The sequence below is a fragment of the Macrobrachium nipponense genome, chromosome 47 (assembly GCF_015104395.2).
Source record: "Macrobrachium nipponense isolate FS-2020 chromosome 47, ASM1510439v2, whole genome shotgun sequence".
Classification (NCBI taxonomy): domain Eukaryota; kingdom Metazoa; phylum Arthropoda; class Malacostraca; order Decapoda; family Palaemonidae; genus Macrobrachium; species Macrobrachium nipponense.
In genome coordinates this window covers 34,086,336-34,105,504 of record NC_087222.1, presented here as the reverse complement: position 1 = coordinate 34,105,504, position 19,169 = coordinate 34,086,336, and the positions used below count along the sequence as shown (strand labels likewise).

The following is a 19,169-nucleotide window of genomic DNA, read 5'->3' as shown; positions in this document are numbered from 1 at the left end:
ACATACATACATACATACATACATACATACATACATACATACATACATACATACATACATACATACATACATACATACATACATACATACATTTGTTATTAACGGCAAGTTCAGATACTTAAAGATGTTACGAGACAACAGCAGCATGGCAACATGGCCGCTTAGCTGTGGCAGTCACGTCACGAGAAAGAAAGTGCTGAATTATATACGATTAATTGATAATATGACATTTAAGTCTGCAATATACGAAGCAAAGTGATTATTGAGTCGTTATTGGCTGTCAACGACGTAGGTAACGAAAATATATGCATAAATAGTGAGTTAAAGAAGACAAAACGACGTATTTACCAAAAAATATAAAAATAAACAATGAGTTAAAAAAGAAAAAGAGTATTTAACAAAAAAATATAAAAAGAAATAATAGGTTAAAAAAAGAAAAAAAACGTATTCAACAAAAAATATATAAAGAAATAATGAGTTAAAGAAGAAAACTACGTATTTAACAAAAAATATATGAATAGATAATGATTTAAAGGAGAAAATGACATATTTAACCCAAAAAATATAATTAATAATGAATTAAAAAGAAAAAGGTATCTTTAATCAAAATATACAAATAAATAATGAGACGAACAAGACAAACGATGTATTTAAAAAAATATATATGAATAAATAATGAGTTAAAGAACAAAATGACTTGTTTAAAAAAATAGATAAATAAATAGTAAATTAAAGAAGAAAAACGACGAATTTAACAAAAGATATTTAAATAAATAATGAATTAAAGAAAAAAAGATGTTTTTAACAAAAAAATTTATGAATAGATAAGGAGCTAAATAAGAAAAACACATATTCAACAAAGTTATATGAATAAACAATAAGTTAAAGAAGAAAAACGATGTATCTAACCAAAGACACATGAATGAATAATGAGTTAAAGAAGAAAAATACGTATTTAAAAAATATATGAATAAATAATGAGTTGGAGAAGAAAAAGACGTATTCAACAAAACATATATTGAATTAAGGAACAAAACAAAGTATCTAATAAGATATATAGATAGATAATGAGGTAATGAAGAAAAAAATATTTTAACCAAAAATATATGAATAAATAATGAGTTAAAAAAGAAAACAAGTAATTTAAACGGAATTCGAGGAGCCGTTATAAAGGCAACCCATTTGAATTACTACCACAAGTACTATTCGTCAGTCGTCACCTTGCGTAATCTACTTTATAAATTACTTATAGATCTCTGAACCCATATTCTAGGTAATTATAATTCTCATCATTATTTTAATGAGCTTTTCTGCTCATAAACGTGATATATAGACAGATTAGCCTCACTTTTCAGCCTCCGGAAGGTTTATGCCGGCTACCTACCTAGTACTTAGACCGGTGATCTTAGGAGTTGCGACGCCAGATAACTTATACCTACCTAAGGTCAATTGAGGCGTGTAAAATTTCGGTCGTGTTTAGTGAGATATTCATCATTTTATGTATATTTATATATATTACGTAACCATAGCTTAGGCTGGATGTAATGTAGGTATGTAGGTTATCCTAATCCCCCCCCCCCCCCACCCCCCCCCCCCCCCCTATAGTTGGCTGTATCCTAATGGTGGATTGCCTGTCTGCCCGTTATGGGGTAACCCATAACTTCGGGGGTTCCTTTGGTTTTTGGGTGGGGTTAGGGGGCCCAGACACGAGCGCATTGCACTGGTCGCAAAGGTTAGATGGTACCAGGTCCCCCCCTCCCCCGCCCCGATTCAACTGCCAATTGGGAGATGCGCTTAGGGCCAAGATGAACATGAAAAAATTTAAAAAATGACGGTAAATATCCTAAACACGAATGAAAGGTTATAAGAGAGACAAACGTACAAAATGGCACAGGATATTGTTACGGTAGCCGTATCCCTGATTGCGATAGATATTGGTACGGCAGTGAATTGCGCATGCGTCAATTTCAGACTTCCTGCCGTACAAATAACATAGTGTAGTGGGGGTATGTCAGATTCTGCGCTATTGACTTGCTGTAGGTACGGCAGTTTGCTAATCATGCAGCAGTTGCCGTGCACTGTTGCTGAGAGCTATAGGTACAGCACTAGAAGATCAGTGACAGTAGTAATAATATTCGAACTGAATTGTTTCGCTGAACATGTTCAATTCAAAATGTCAAAGTGAAGCACCATACTGTCATCACCAAAGGACCAAAACATTTTGACAGTAAATGAAAATATAAAAAATCACAATAATACTTAAACATACTTAGATTTTGACTATACTATACATGAAAAATAAAACTAAACTAATCTATCTGCGTACTTCAAATCTTCTTTGAATTTCCTCTGAACGGTGTAATAATACATCAGTTTTCGCCGAAAAACAAATATACACAGAAATCATGCTCTGGAAAACTACCAAAGTCGATCCTCTGGAAAACAGCCTAATCAATCATTAGTAATCATCCAAATCAGGTATATATTAACAGCATGTTTCCCATATTGGATGCACTACTGACTGCTGCACTACCTTACTAGCTAAGCTTCAAATCTTCTTTGAATCTCCTCTTCGGAGCTCTTTTCAGGGCTGATTCGATCGTTTGTGACCTAAGATGTACAATTTCTGGAAGTTTGACTCTTCGTAGACTTCTATCGCCTTTTTCAACTTGTTGAGACCTGAAAACATCTGTTTATCAGCAAAAACTGATGTATTATTACACGGTTCACGTTGCTAGGTCATCATTTTCTTGCTGTCACTGATATGCTTGAGGCAGTAAACAAGGGTTCGCGCATGCGCAATTCACAGCCGTACCAATATCTATCGCAATCAGGGATACGGCTGCCGTACCAATATCCAGTTCGTAAAAAAATACATCGAAGGCAATGAATATTCCTGATGGTGCTTTGCGGGAACCAGGTCACGGTAAGAAATGTTCTTCGTCTTCTGTAATATTAAGTATGTGACTTAAGGTCTCCGTCAGCACTTTTTACATGGCAGGCAGCCATGCTAAACAAAATAAGATGTGAGAAATGGCCAGCCAAATTCTGTTAAATATTCCATAAATCATCGAGAATAACGCGCTAAAAATACCTTTCGCCTCCCAGTATCAAGAACGTTTAAGGAAATGCTTTCAAAACAATAACAATGGACTAAGTACGTAAATGATCCAGTCTCTTTATTTTGATACTAGTAACCTGCCTCCTGTATTCCCCATGAAAAACTGGCAAAGCGACCACTATTCGACCAATTCTGTTATTGAATTTGGTGGGAGATAGGAATTAAAGTATCATAGTATTATATCAAAATTCACAAATTGTATGATTTGTCAAAGTTAAAGACAGACTTTCAAACAGATCTTAGGGGGAACACTGTACTACAGGTGTTGGAAAGTATTTGTTTGTAACTTTTACATATAAAAAAATTTACTGATATGATTGCTGATATGATTGTGAATTTTAATACCACACAATTTAATCATGACATTGGGACTATTTAGCTTCACAGTATGACCTTGGTATTGCATTGTGCCAGAGCAACATTTAGACCTCCACTCCTACCTTTGACCCCTCCCTGGATCCTTGCCTCCAGTTGCCTCGTTTCTCAGACAAGTCGGCACAAAGCACTTTCTTGATATGTCTGAACCTAACCTTACAATATAAGCATCCTTACTTACCTTGATCTTCACCTTGGAGAGGAGATTGCTTTGGGGTTTGGCTAACTTAAACAGCAGAATTCAACTTGACATGACAGCAAATCATTGACAATGTTGACAAGACTAATTTCCAGTAGCCCAGAGGCACATAAAAACTCCTACTTCCTTCTGGGGTGGATCCTTAATTGTTAGTTAGCCTAAAAGTGTGGACATAACACAAAACACACAGTAACGAGGTAAACAAAAAATGTATGGTTCATGAAATTGATGAGACTTAGATACAGTGTAACATAGAATTACCCTACTGGCTTCGTCATCAAAATGCGGTCAATTCTCAAAATAAAATGAGTCTATGAATCATGGTACCAAATTTAAAGCTTAAAGTATGCAACACTAGAATAAAAGGTGGAAAGAAAATTGCATGAACAAGGAAGTGTATATGAATCAAGAAAAATCAAATTAGTGGGAGAATTAATGGTAAACATTATGATTCTCAATAAACAAAGCTTCATTTTGAAAAGGTGAGAGAGGGATGGTCACCCTTTTAGAATTAAGTGAATCAAGTGGCATTACAATATGTATAAGGCAATGGTACAGCTAAGGCCGGAAAAGGGACAGATGGAACTGTGGACTATAAACAACTGCAAATGACTTGGCAGCCATCAGCCCCATCCAAAGCTGGGTGATGACAGAAAGGTCAAAAAGGAATCTTGATGTCTTGTGGCTCCTTCAGATGTTAACTCTGAGGAGATAATTGCCATTCTTTTAAGCAGATCATTTGACTATAACGCTCTGCCCCTTTCATCAAACTATCACAATCAACATCATTTTAAAATGTTTTTATAAAAGAAGTATATGTTATTTCACTATCAGATTCAGCATATGTTCCTTTCATTGGCATGCCTGTATCATGTTAAAAGTGCAGGTTTTTTTTCAGTGAAGCAAAGGGAAATAAATGAGCATTTGCATGTAGACACCTGGAAGATGTAGAATGTTTCAAATGTCTCATTCTGACTTAATCTTCTCAGCTGACACATCATGCCAAGAGAACAGGGAGAAAAAACGACCGCATTCCCCGGCAAGGAAGAACGTTATTTGTGCTGGAATTCTAGAGATGAATTTTGGAAATGCATCGATTCAGGTGGTAAGTAAATTTCTATGTACTACTTTAAAAGCTGTTCATCACAGACTTGTATTAAAAATACAAAAAGATAAAAAAGAAAATTGTGGGTAAATAAAAATTCAGCCGTAAATAAAATTGCTTTTTTATTTATTAAAACTCAATGGCATAAAAGATATAGCCTAATCACTTAATTTGATGTGTAAGAGTAACACATTGCAACAATTTATTCGGTATTAACCAGTAACTAACTCTGACAGCTAATTATACTCAAAACTAAGGTTGAGTAGGTCAGACCACTATCACATGACATGCCCCATATATATAACTTACATACAATTTTATCTCTCTCTCCAACATTCAGTGTCCATACTCACCAGTCTTGTTTTCTCAGCTTTTACTTCATACAGAGATTCTTCAGATCCTTTGCGTAATTCAAGGTTTGCAACTTACAGGTCTAGGTGTTCATGTCATGCTTTCAGGCAGAAGCTTTATTCAATAACTACTTGGTAAAATGCCCACCATAGGAGGTTGTGCCATCAGTACACCTCATGAGTTGTATTGTAGGCGTTACTTTGGACAATTTACCCCTAGGTGCAACCCCTTTCATTTCTTTTATTACGCTCTACTAGTACTTTCGTTCATATTCTATTTCATCCATCTTACTTTCCACTTTCTCCTTACAATTGCTTTAACATTAATTTCAGTGCCGAATGACCTCATAGGTTCCAGCACTTGGCCTAAATTTTATATTTAATCCAATCAATAGGATACCTTCCTTTATAAAATGACACGTTCGATGTTTTCTTCTAGGAACGGCCGAGAGCTGCAAGGAGCTGAGGAAACTGTACGAAGAACATTGCCCATCGACTTGGGTCAAACACTTTGACAGGAAGCACAAATACGAGAAGTTCAAGGAACTGATGAAGGAAGGTTATGAACCTTTAAACGACAAAGAGAAGAGTTGATAGATTTCCGAGTGGTTTAATATTTTGCTAAGTGTAAATAGGAAGGGCGTACGACACATTAATGGGTATGTTTAAGGCGTTACTCTGTCTTGTAGCATTTACATTCATTTCCCCTCGTGTTTGTCCAGAGAAATGTGTTAAGAAAGAGGCACCTTTTTATACAGGCACAGTACTTCTTATCTCGTTTTAACTTTATGATTATTCTTTGTAAGCAGGGAACCATAGGTTTCTGAAGTTTAATGTTCGTAATAAACTTGAGCTAATCAGTGATTGCTTTCTTAAGTGTATTTTCATACAGGAATAGCTTTCTGCTGTTTTATGAATAATGTATTTATCCTTCTTCTTCAGTCAGAAGTTAACTGTGTTCAATGCCATGGGCTAAGCAATGCATTGGTGCCTGAGAAGGTCTTTCCCTGAGGAATTATTCAAAGAATACATATGGCCAGTGAAATAACACCTATAGATTACTAATTGGTCCTTCAAAAAATGTTACAGAATCAATATTTAAACTCATAACACATACAGCAGTGTTTCATGCCTGAAGGAAACCATCCTTTGGAAGTGACACTCGAGCAAGATGCTTGCTTAGGATAAGAGAATATGCATTCTTAAGCAGTTCAGTTTATTTACAACACTTATCTCACATCAAGACATCAATTTGATAATGAATGGTCCTTGAATAGCATCAAATGCAAATTTGTAGTATTTCAATAAAAGCAAGGTTAATTTAAGGTAGTAATTTCAGAAGTCTTGCTATAACCTAGTAGATCTTAGTTCAGTTCCAAAGTTTGAAGGTTTACTGTAGAGCAAAGTGCTGTACAGTTTTGATGAATTGTACAGCACTTTTGATTTTTTTCCAAGCTGCTGTATACTACTACTGCTACTTTTTTCTGATGAATTATGCGGCATCAGTTATGTACTTTCATTCCCTGTAAATCATATTTTGTCATTTTTCTGTACTGTATAATTGTAAACCTTTTTCAGTCTGTTCTTGGTCAAATATAGACTGCCAGCCATTCTTTGCTGATTAATTACCAGTGATCTCTACTTTCTGATCTGGACAATATCTTTTTGAGATTTCAAGAGATCTAACTTATGTGGTGCACTGTAGGCATTACCCAAGGTTCTTTGCAGTGTACCTTCAGCCCCTAGCTGCAACTCTTTTCATTCCATGTACTCTATCTCCTTTTGTATTCCACCCTCTCCTAACACTTGATTCATAGTGCAACTGTGAGGTTTCCGGCCTTAATTCTATACTGTTTGTTTGTATGGTGTTTTTGTGTTGCGTGGAACCAGTGGTTATTCAGAAACGGGACCAACAGCTTTACGTGACTTCCGAACCATGTCGTGAGTGAACTTCTATCACCAGAGATACACATCTCTGACCCCTCAACTTTTACCTTCGTGAGGTTTGACTTTTAAATTAATTTTATCCACTATCCTCTGTCCTGTGCTCCTTCTGCTTGCACTAGTAAATCTTAGGTCTTTTATAACCTTTCTCCACGATTTCCTGGGCCTTCCTACAAGCCAAAACCATCTTGGTCTTTGAAATCTTATCTTCTTTTCAGCCTCTAAATACTACATATTAAAATGACAAAAGCTTTTAGAAATACTGTCCTTTCATACAGACTTGAAGTAGTAGTGATGACTTCAATCACATTCGACTAATCTGTCATCAACTAGTTGATTTGGACAGCAGATGACGGGGAATGAAGACAGGAGTTACCAGACATATCAAAGTTAAAGTTTGGAGAATCATAAGTGTTTTTTTTTCTTCAATTTCAAGGTGTCACATTTCACTTAGCTGAAGAATTCTTAACAAATTATATACATACATACGTATATTATTTTGGGAAAACAAAGAGAAACACAAAATTTCCTACTTTACTGAAATACTCATAAACATCCAATGAATCAGATACAAAACAAAAAAAAAGTACCGAACATTAAGCAAAAAAATAACTGAGAACTTCAATACACAAAGTGGAATGCAAAAATAGAAAACTGCCGTCAAATGCTGGAATCAAAGTACTACACATAACATCTTGGCGGCAGTAAACGTGCAGCAATACTGAACATTTTATTTTCATTTTTAATCAGCCTTGGTTTTAACAGGTGGGTCTTTATGATGCAGGAAGACCAACGAAAACAGGAAGACGCCGACCATCATGGAGAAGGCGCTCGCATAGTATGGATACGCACACTCGATGAACCTTTCGTATTCGAGGTGAGTGAATGGACGCACGGACACCTGCGGAGGAAGTTAAAAAAAATTGAAACCTTAAAGTCTGATTAAGATTATAGGCCTTTGTTATAAAATATAGCATATTTTAATGCTGTTCAATTTCTCTATTCCTATCTCCCCCGTTTTGCCTTTTTATAATACATGGGAAGTGCGAAACAGAGTTTACTGAATCATGGCATATGATAAACATGATGAGTGGAATACTGAGAGGAACATTTCCTATGACATGTATTCCTGTCATCAATGAACATGCAACTAAGTAATCAACACGTTAATGGTAGGCATACCTATTGCTCATTCATGCCCATACCAACCTCTAGGCAAGAGAGCATGATATACACATGGAAAGAGGTTGAAATTTGGGGCTGGGAGGAGGGAGTGGTAGGCTACTACTACTTGTTCCCCCCCTCTACCAAAGTCACCTTGACAGATCCTAACCATACGAAGGAGCAGCAATTGTAGTAGGGATCTACTTAAACAGAGGCATGATGGGCCACTACACTCACTATGACAAAGTAACAGCACTTTAACCAAGTTCTAACTCAACAGTCTGCAGGAGCAGAGCAAGACATTCTCACTACTCAGTAGTAGCCAAAGAAAAAGTGGTTGGCGACAGCAGGCGAATGAGGTATTCCTCCTCTCACCCTCCCCTAACCACTGGTTAGGTTGTGACAGTTTCCATGGCCAATTCCAGCCTGCTCTGAAGAATACTCATGCGTACATAAAGGGCGATACTCATTTGTATTTCTATAGGAACAAATGTAGTGCTATTTGTAGAGTTTTGACAACTCACCTGGGTAGTGCTGTAGAGCCGTGTGAACCCTACCCTGTTGTATTCTACCTTGAACTGATATACTCCATAAACATCAGGCACCTGCAATATTGTGAACAATTGTTAAAAAACATCTTCAAAAGTTCAGCACTTCAAGATAAATACTCCAAACCAAAATACTTAAGCTTGAATGAAGCTAAAACAATTAAATTGACAAAAGTGAGAAGAATTCTCTAAGCCTTCAACAGAAAAAACCATTTAGCAAACATGTACTAATGCAGTAGACTCAATCGTTCTCTAACCTTGAACTTGATAGAGAATACACCATCAGGTCCAGAGACCATGGTCAGTCTGACAAATGGGTCGATGCGAACGAATTCCATCTGCAAATCATCAGCTTGGAAGGGCACCCATGATCCGTCCACGAGACGTTCAACCTTTATCTTGTATTCCTGAAATTTATTTGTGAGAGACACTCTTACAATATCTTAAATGTTAACACTAGTGTATATAGAAATTTTTAACCTAATCATATCTAAAACTGGCAGAACCCGGCCCTCTCATATTGAACTGGTGTGTTCTTGAAAAAATCAAATGTGTTGACATAAATATGGCAAAGATGAAATAGCTGGAGGGTATTCCTTGAGAAAAATGCTACAACACAAAAACCCCAACTATCTGGTGCCTTCAATAAAACAAATGATCTAGGAAATCAATAAAGGCTAACAGACAATTCTGTCTTGCAACCTGAATATGTACTACTGTGTAATGAATAAAAATACCGAGAATTACAATTTCAAATGGCAGTTGCGGTATCAGGCTAATTCACATGCATAACCAAAGTGAATAGTACATTGAATTATTATAAACAGTAATTAGAAGGAAAGCAACCCCTTTTATAATAAGTGTGTGCTTAACAAGACAGGACACAGCATAGCCCAGGCAAAAAAAAGAAGTGTACAACACATTTTGAGTGTTCCTTCACATGATGTAATCATTTGCCTTTGACCTCAAGAATGGGGAAATTATCTAAGCCTCACCACATTATCCTTGATGGTGTATGAAATGGGAGGCTCGTTCTCTCCCACCAAGTGATGGTCGACTGAAACGACACGCAAAACTCCCTCCTCTCTGAACACCCAACGGCTCAGGGACTCCACCACCTTCCCGTTGCCCGAGCGTTCGAACTTCTCGCCCTGTAAAGCAAATCTCCTTCAGAAACATACTAAACGACAGAGCTTGAACTTACAACAAAGTATACTTAGAACATCATTCATTTTAATGCTCAGAAATGTACGATACCTGTGGAGTCTGGACGGCAGCTGTGATGAAGGCATCAGAGAAGAACTCGAGAGAGCCAGAGACCACCACCCTGGCGTTGTTTCGGGCCTGGAGAGCTGCCACCAAAAGCATGTTCTGGCCTGTGGAGAGAGAGAAAAAAAAATTGTCTTGATTCCAGTTTCTAAGGATAAATTAGACTTGAATTTAATTCACCTCGAGCAACCATAGATTTCAATTGATATTTTTTACTGATGCATCATAAACAAAAGTCAATTTACCATCAACATAATCTGAGACTCAGGATTTCATGCAAAAATTTAACTTGCGTTCTTTTTTAAAAGGAACGAGTCTAACATTTCTATGCAGAAGTGCATTAGCGAGGAAAGGTGAAAATCTCACCAGTGGCATGTGGATAGTCAGTAATAGGCTGGCTGGGATTGTAAGAATAGGCGGTCGAAGGGGCACGCAGGACGGGCAGTACAAGAGGATTGTCCACATCGGTGATGAGACCTGTGCCTCGATACAGCAAAGGAACTGTGTCTTTGACTCCAGTCATCACTTCTGAATCAATCAGTCCAGTGCTTGGGGCTGCTACTAATGTATGCTGGAAGGAAAGAAACATTACTACATCCTTATAGTTACTGTCATGTTACACAGATGATGGCTTTACCAATCATGTAAATGTATCATAGTGAGCACTGCCTTCTCATAGTTAGTTACTTGCATCCTAACTCAATCCTTCAATACGGAATAGAATACAATACTATAGAATTTAGGCCATAAGCCAAGTGCTGGACCTATGAGGTCATTTAAGCTCCAAAATTCTACCAAATCATAATCATCTTTTCCTGGGAGATGTATGACATAGTGCACATACAGTCATCAAATGACAGGTAAAAATAATTGCCAATAGTTTACTTACCATACTCCGACACTATTAGGAGATCAGACTTCATCATTCTCAAGAACGATACTGTAGTATAGAGATATGGCCCTATACACACTGTGACTAGAGAACACAACGCAATAATCAATGACATGAAGGAAAATGTGTTGAATATGAAAATAAATCAAATTACCTGACCATCATCATTAGAATCATAATGAAGGTGATCAATCACTGCAGCTCCTTCTTCGTCCATTTCGACACCAACTTCAGTGACGAGTTCACGGATCAGGTCGGCCGCGTCTCGGGAGCCAGCTACCAAGACGTTGCCACCTCCATCAATAAATTCCACGATAGCCTGAAGTATGCAGAGGGTGAATAATATTCACAAAAAATCTAACAAGATAGAATGGTATTGCAACTATCTCTCTCTTAGGATAATTCTCAAAAACAGTCCTGCATTCCCCTCTGGTCTACGTCTTCATCTATGCCCTTCTCCAAATCATTCTAAGTCTTCATACTGCTAGTTTTGTATCTACTCCCTTTGGTTTCTCTTCTCCTCTCAACATTTATGAAGGCAGAGTTATCTACTTCATAATCAAAATATAAAAAAAAACTGGAATAAAAAATGTGTGAAAAGAGAAAAATACAGCCAAGGGAATTATATAATCTGACAACAAACAATAAAATTTACCTCCACACTAAGAGCTCCTCCAAACTCTTCAACTCCTGGGGCTAATATCACTAGATTCTGGTAAATGTATTCTCCATATCGGGACAACTGAAGAGAAGGATCGTCTGCTGCCTTTACAGTAACTTCGTGTCCACGTTCTGTCAACATCAAAAAGGGGGTTAGGAGTCACCATTACCACTAAACATTAATAAAAAATTTTCTTTGCTGTAAATGTGTAGTCATGAAACGGAGCCACAAATAAAAGTAACAAAACATGATAGCCAATACTGCAATGCTTAGTCTAACACCTATGCAAAATGAAATTGTAGAACAATTGCACTTAACCTTGCAATGATTTGAGGAATATGGAGTGCGTCTCACGAGTTGCCAGGGTGTCAACTAGAATAAGCGTGTTGGCAGCGTAGCTGGACACCACGCAGACTGCTATAAGCGCCAACCTGCGAGAACGAGTGGGAAGGGATGAATAATGCATGAAAATATAGAATAGGTAGGATATAGGCTACTGGTCAAAATATTACAACATAGCTAGACACCTGTCCCCATATGCTTAGGGGCTAGTAGGTTTTCTATTTTTTTCTTAAAAATTACTGTACAAATGAAGCAATCATAGCATTTAGTACTGGACCTAAAACACTTAACATTTTCTAGATAAATTGACTAGGCTATACTGTCTCTGAATCATCACTGACCCTGAATTACCTACTAGCTAAGTCTTGTTTTGTGTGAAAATTGAAGACTAGGCTACTAGGGGGAAACATCAGTACAGGCGGCCAACCCTCATCACGGTAGAACGGTCTTATTCACTCGATATTTAATTGGTGAAACATGAATACAATTGCAACTCTAAGCATACCATTTAAAAGACTGAAGTTTCGTCAACATATTGTGATATATGAAAGCCCCATACGAACTAAAATATGTTTTCAAGGCAGTTTTGAAATCCAATATGGCGGCTACGTTTTTCATGGACGGTTCTCATCAGTGACGGACACCATCTTTCCCCAGCCTTCCCAGCACTCATTTGAACAATGTTAGCGTATGTATGTAACGTTTATTGATCTTACTCAAGATTGCAGTTGTAATCAGCACAATAAAACAACATTTTGTTGCCTATATTAGTGAAAGTATGAAACTTGTTATTCCCGGGGTTATGGTTGGAACTGAATTCATTTCTTACCTTGTAATCGGCGGTTTTTTTTTTTATCCTTACTGCCATCACAACTGAAACTCCACAGTGCTTATTTGATTGTTATTATACACATTTTGGTCTCAGTTCACTCCACATTGCACTTTAAACCCGTTGCTGTTCCTGGTTTCTAAGCGCGCGCGCCATAAACACAATTACAAACAGCAGACGACGACAGACGACGAAACTGCAAAGTTTTATTCCCTAACCTGTTTACTTTACTCGTTATTTAGTTTTAAATTTACATTTTATTTTTATTTAAAAAATTTTGATTTAATTCATGTATATTATCCCTTTTTTGCAAACCAAATTACCCCGAAAAAATTACAGATATTTCTAACGTAGATAAAATCAAATGTTTCTAACGTTTTCGTACATCTGGCTGCCGAAAACCATAGAGGAACGAATACGGAAAAGTGCATAGAGGAAAGACTACTTTTTTTTTTTTTTTGCTTTTTTGTTTTGCTAGCACTTTTCATTGATTTCAGTCTTATTAGTATTTTGAATTTCTTAAATAATCGTATGCCAGAAATAAATGTAACCTTTAATGTCTGCATGCTTTAATGTTTGCATGCTAAGAATGGCAAAATCATCGTTGCCACATTAGTGGAGGCTTCACACATACGCCGTTCCATTATTATAAACTGTTTCCATGAATTCTAGTTGTCATAGTAATGCAATAATGATAAAATTGCTTTAATATTTATGTATATATACTTCCAATACATAGCCTAATTTCACCAATTTCAACGTTTTGTTTATAGTCTTATACCCAGTGGAGGGTAAGCACATACCGATTGGCCACAGTGAATATCCCACCTTCCTATTCCGTCCTCTCTCTCTTCTCTCTCTCCTCTCTCTCTCTCTCTCTCTCTCTCCTTCTCTCTCTCTCTCTCTCTCTCTCTCTCTCATTTTTTAAATTTTACATACCTATGTCCTGCTTAACTATTTTGCGGAGCACTAGTAGATGCACCTACATTCATCATTACGACTGAATTAAAACTTGAAAGTATTTAATTAATGCTATACAAGTATGAAATATATTTTCTTGTTCATTTTTCGAATTACGATAAAAAAGAAACATGAGAGAGAGACGAGATGAGAGAGAGAGAAGAGAGAGAGTGATGGGGATCAGTGTATAAATATATCGGTCAATGGGGCAGGTAACAACCGAGTGAATCGTTAGATATATCCACCAATGTAAACTACTATTATTAGATAGATAGATGGAAAAATCATAGAAAATAAGTTTAAACTGCAACAACTTTCAGAGAGAGAGAGAAGGGAAGGTGAAGGAAGGAAGAAGGACAGGGGTGGCGGTGGAGGTGGGGGGAGAGGGTAGGTGGAGCTGTTTACTGGTGTGTTCCTATCCATTTCTGGATAATGGAGTTTTGGTCTATTAGTACAAGGACAAGTGTAGTTATTCTTTACGATTAGTGATTCAGATACCCTTATAAATTACGGCACTGGGGGTAATGCACTAAAGAAAAATCTCGCTCTGTTACGAGTGTTCGTTACAGAATAGGTATTGCCCAAAAACGTGCTTTGCACTGTCTCTGAAACCCATAGTAGACATGCTGCTTAGTTGTCAATCAAGTTTTTATAACCAAGTATTTTTTACAAGCTAGCTATTGAATAAATTTGTATTTTTCTCAGTCAAAACATATGCCCCTCAATGCTAACTTTCCTCTTTAACGACTTTCTGGTCATTGCAAATTCGGCCCCATAATTTCTTATGGTGCGAAAACAGACAGAGGCCCATGGACCGAAAACGATTGCGTCACACTACGGCGATAATCCAGCAGTAAAACATCTTCATATATCCAAAAGTAAAATAATAAAGATATATATGCGCATTACGATTATAACAATTACATGTATAGCTGATAACAATCTGCACGAATAACTGGTAAACTGTTCTGCAATGACAGTTGAGTATAGCAATTATTTACAATAGGTACGAAAGTCAAGATGTCGTGACCGTCATAATACAGAACTTGAAAGAATGTTCTAATTCAGAAAAATAATTACTTAAATTTGAGTCAGAGTCGAGTTACTTTTTCAATAACGAATATTTTCAAATTAATCATCATAAATATGTAAAATATTGATGTTTTACTACTTATTTAAAAATTAGCCAAGAGCACCTTCTCGTCATCTTCTACCCCAACAGCTGTTTACGCCTGGCTTGTTGTTGATGAGAAATCGTGTTTCGATTGTTGTGAATAAAAGTGCTCCAGCGTCTGTGGGTACAAGTGGTGTGCGGATTTATCACAGGAAATGGTTAGTTTATTGACACAAGCTACTCCGTAAACATCGAGATGGCGTCAATCTTCTAAATACCTCGAGTTTTAAGTAAAAATGTTGAACGCGTTTTGGTGAGATTTGCACTACGTTTGAGACCGTTTTCAGTACCCTCTGTTTAAAATCTGTTTAAATCTTAAAATTTGGCCTTAATTTCTAACTTTGGGGAAAATACTTACTTCGAAAGGAGAGTAGAGGTCTTTAGCTCCGTTTCTCACCAACAACAAGTCGCGACTGATGCCCATCTCGGGTGTCAGGACGCGTTTATAATGTACTTTTTCGAGGGTGGCTTGCATTGATGGTAGCTGGCCTGCGTGCTTGCTGTGATGATCTACCCTACCGCGGCGTGGTTCCCGCCAGTCGCCAACATGTTTGTTTCTATAGTTTACGTTTATGCCTTTTATAGTATTTACGTTAAATGACATTTATCGCCGTTAGCTTATGCTTTTGCAGTCATCCAGAACCTGGGGGGGGGGGGGGGTAGTAGACTTCAGACTTACCAAACTCGATGCCTAACCTAACCTGACCTAAACCTAACTAGGGTCCTAACTCAGAAGAGGGGGGTTAGAACCCCCATTCCACACAATGGGGTGAAAATTCTCGATGATTTCGACCCTTTCTGCTTTATACCAACCTTCCTGAGTAGTATACTACTTAGGGTAAAACATCAAAGCAGGCCACGCAGGCCAGCTACCATCAGTGCAAGCCACCCTCCGAAAAAGTACATTATAACGCGTCCTGACACCCGAGATGGGCATCAGTCGCGACTTGTTGTTGGTGAGAAACGGAGCTAAAGACCTCTACTCTCCTTTCGAAGTAAGTATTTTCCCCAAAGTTAGAAATTAAGGCCAAATTTTAAGATTTAAACAGAGGTACTGAAATGGCGCCCACGGCAGTGGAAATCTCACAAAACGCGTTCAACATTTTTACTTACAACTCGAGGTATTTAGAAGATTGACGCCATCTCGATGTTTACGGAGTAGCTTGTGTCAATAAACTAACCATTTCCTGTGATAAATCCGCACACCACTTGTACCCACAGACGCTGGAGCACTTTTATCACAACAATCGAAACACGATTTCTCATCAACAACAAGCCAGGCGTAAACAGCTGTTGGGTAGAAGATGACGAGAAGCGTGCTCTTGGCTAATTTTTAAATAAGTAGTAAAACATCAATATTTTACATATTTATGATGATTAATTTGAAAATATTCGTTATTGAAAAGTAACTCGACTCTGACTCAAATTTAAGTAATTATTTTTCTGAATTAGAACGTTCTTTCAAGTTCTGTATTATCGACGTCACGACATCTTGACTTTCGTACCTATTGTAAATAATTGCTATACTCAACTGTCATTGCAGAACAGTTTACCAGTTATTCATGCAGATTGTTATCAGCTATACATGTAATTGTTATAATCGTAATGCGCATATATATCTTTATTATTTACTTTTTGGATATATGAAGATGTTTTACTGCTGGATTATCGCCGTAGTGTAACGCAATCGTTTTGGTCCATGGGCCTCTTGTCTGTTTTCGCACCATAAGAAATTATGGGGCCGAATTTGCAATGACCAGAAAGTCGTTAAAAGAGGAAAGTTAGCATTGAGGGGCATATGTTTGACTGAGAAAAATACAAATTTATTCAATAGCTAGCTTGTAAAAAATACTTGGTTATAAAAACTTGATTGACAACTAAGCAGCATGTCTACTATGGGTTTCAGAGACAGTGCAAGCACGTTTTTGGGCAATACCTATTTCTGTAACGAACACTCTTAACAGAACGAGATTTTGCTATAGTGCATTACACCCAGTGCCGTAATTTATAAGGGTATCGTGAATCACTAATCGTAAAGAATAACGACACTTGTCCTTGTACCAAGAGACAAAAACTCCATTATGCAGAAATGATACGAACACGCGTATAAAGCTCCACCTACCCTCTCCCCAACCCCCCCCCCCCCTCCACCGCCATCCTTTTCTTCTTCGTTCCTCCGCCTTCCTTTCTCTCTCTCTCTCTCTCTCTCTCTCTCTCTCTCTCTCTCTGTTGCCATTCGGTATGTGTTGACCCTCCAAACTGGGTATAAGACTACACACAAAACGTTGAAATTGGTGAAATTAGGCTATGTATTGGAAGTATATATACATAAATATTAAAGCATTTTATCATTATTGCATTACTATGACAACTAGAATTCATGGAAACAGTTTATAACCTGTTAAGCGTCACCCACGTAATAATACGTTTACCGCGATCTACTCGGTAGCGCCTTCAACGGGATATTACGTTCAAGACTTTAACTGTGCTTGTCAAGCCGTCAGCCCCGTAATAATACGTTTACTCGTATAGAAAGTGTAGGAACATCATTTGGTAACACTCTCAGCACATGGGAAACTTATTTCCAGCCTGGCAACTCTTTCCTGGTGGTCGCTTATGCTAGAAAACTGCCTGTCCCTGTTGGTTTTCTTTCAATACGCTTCGGGCGTTTATCGAGACAAATACATTTCGCGTCTTTCACAATGAATGTCCCAAAGAGGAGGCATATTTCTTTAGGTGAGATCAATCAAATACTAGATGAGGAGTGTGATATTGATAACCTATTTGATGATGAGAGCTCTAGTTCTGAATCCTCCAGTGATGATACAAACTTTTCTTCCAATTGCGGGAGTGAAGATGACTTTTCTTTGCCGAGTGACTGACTCCGGAGAGAGAGAGGAGAGAGAGGAGAGAGAGAGAGAGAGAGAGAGAGAGAGAGAGGAGACGAGAGAGAGAGAGAGGAGAGAGAGAGAGAGAGAGAATTTCCTACAGTTAATTACAGTATGAATAACAAGCATAAAAATCAATATTAACTTTGAAAAACTATCATCAGTGCTATGATCGCTGATTACAAAAAAAGCGTGACGGTACGTTAGCAGCGAGCTCATCAGGGGCGGACGCTTAACAGGATAATGGAACGGCGTATGTGTGAAGCCTCCACTAATGTGGCAACGATGATTTTGCCATTCTTAGCATGCAAACATTAAAGCATGCAAACATTAAAGGTTACATTTATTTCTGGCATACGATTATTTAAGAAATTCAAAATACTAATAAAGACTGAAATCAATGAAAAGTGCTAGCAAAAACAAAAACGCAAAAAAAAAAAAAAAAACGTAGTCGTTCCTCTATGCACTTTCCGTATTCGTTCCTCTATGGTTTTCGGCAGCCAGATGTACGAAAACGTTAGAAACATTTGATTTTATCTACGTTAGAAATATCTGTAATTTTTCGGGGTAATTTGGTTGCAAAAAAGGGATAATATACATGAATTAAATCAAAATTTTTAAATAACAATGTAAATTTAAACTAAATAACGAGTAAAGTAAACAGTTTAGGGAATAAAACTTTGCAGTTTCGTCGTCTGTCGTCGTCTGTCGTCGTCTGCTATTTGTAATTGTGTTTATGGCGCGCGCGCTTAGAAACCAGGAACAGCAACGGGTTTAAAGTGCAATGTGGAGTGAACTGAGACCAAAATGTGTATAATAACAATCAAATAAGCACTGTGGAGTTTCAGTTGTGATGGCAGTAAGGATAAAAAACCGCCGATTACAAGGTAAGAATGAATTCAGTTCCAACCATAACCCCGGGAATAACAAGTTTCATACTTTCACTAATATAGGCAACAAAATGTTGTTTTATTGTGCTGATTACAACTGCAATCTTGAGTAAGATCAATAAACGTTACATACATACGCTAACATTGTTCAAATGAGTGCTGGGAAGGCTGAAAGATGGTGTCCGTCACTGATGAGAACCGTCCATGAAAAACGTAGCCGCCATATTGGATTTCAAAACTGCCTTGAAAACATATTTTACGAAGAGCTCACATGCTTATTTTTTAGTTCGTATGGGGCTTTCATATATCACAATATGGTTGACGAAACTTCAGTCTTTTAAATGGTATGCTTAGAGTTGCAATTGTATTCATGTTTCACCAATTAAATATCGAGTGAATAAGACCCGTCTACCGTGATGAGGGTTGGCCTGTACTGATGTTTCCCCCTACACACGCTA

The 19,169-nt window shown here is 37.5% G+C and overlaps 2 protein-coding genes across 2 annotated transcripts in view; one reads left to right on the top strand and one right to left on the bottom strand.

The window, feature by feature from the left end:
- The first annotated feature begins 1,155 nt into the window (after window positions 1-1,155).
- Window positions 1,156-6,010, top strand: LOC135204865 (cytochrome c oxidase assembly factor 6 homolog). Its single transcript, XM_064235089.1, has 3 exons — window positions 1,156-1,273; window positions 4,685-4,800; window positions 5,590-6,010. Exons 2-3 carry the CDS (start codon window positions 4,695-4,697, stop codon window positions 5,742-5,744), a joined length of 261 nt encoding a protein of 86 aa, XP_064091159.1. The 5' UTR covers window positions 1,156-1,273; window positions 4,685-4,694; the 3' UTR covers window positions 5,745-6,010.
- A 1,604-nt stretch (window positions 6,011-7,614) lies between these two features.
- Window positions 7,615-19,169, bottom strand: part of LOC135204864 (dolichyl-diphosphooligosaccharide--protein glycosyltransferase 48 kDa subunit-like) — a 12,339-nt gene continuing 784 nt past the window's right edge. Inside the window, exons 2-10 of the mRNA XM_064235088.1 lie at window positions 11,947-12,059; window positions 11,623-11,759; window positions 11,122-11,286; window positions 10,442-10,646; window positions 10,064-10,182; window positions 9,802-9,957; window positions 9,064-9,213; window positions 8,783-8,863; window positions 7,615-7,995 (exon numbers count right to left, since the gene is read on the bottom strand). Coding sequence (XP_064091158.1) covers window positions 7,837-7,995; window positions 8,783-8,863; window positions 9,064-9,213; window positions 9,802-9,957; window positions 10,064-10,182; window positions 10,442-10,646; window positions 11,122-11,286; window positions 11,623-11,759; window positions 11,947-12,059 — 1,285 coding nt within the window. The 3' untranslated portion in view covers window positions 7,615-7,836. The remainder of the gene's footprint in view (window positions 7,996-8,782; window positions 8,864-9,063; window positions 9,214-9,801; window positions 9,958-10,063; window positions 10,183-10,441; window positions 10,647-11,121; window positions 11,287-11,622; window positions 11,760-11,946; window positions 12,060-19,169) is intronic.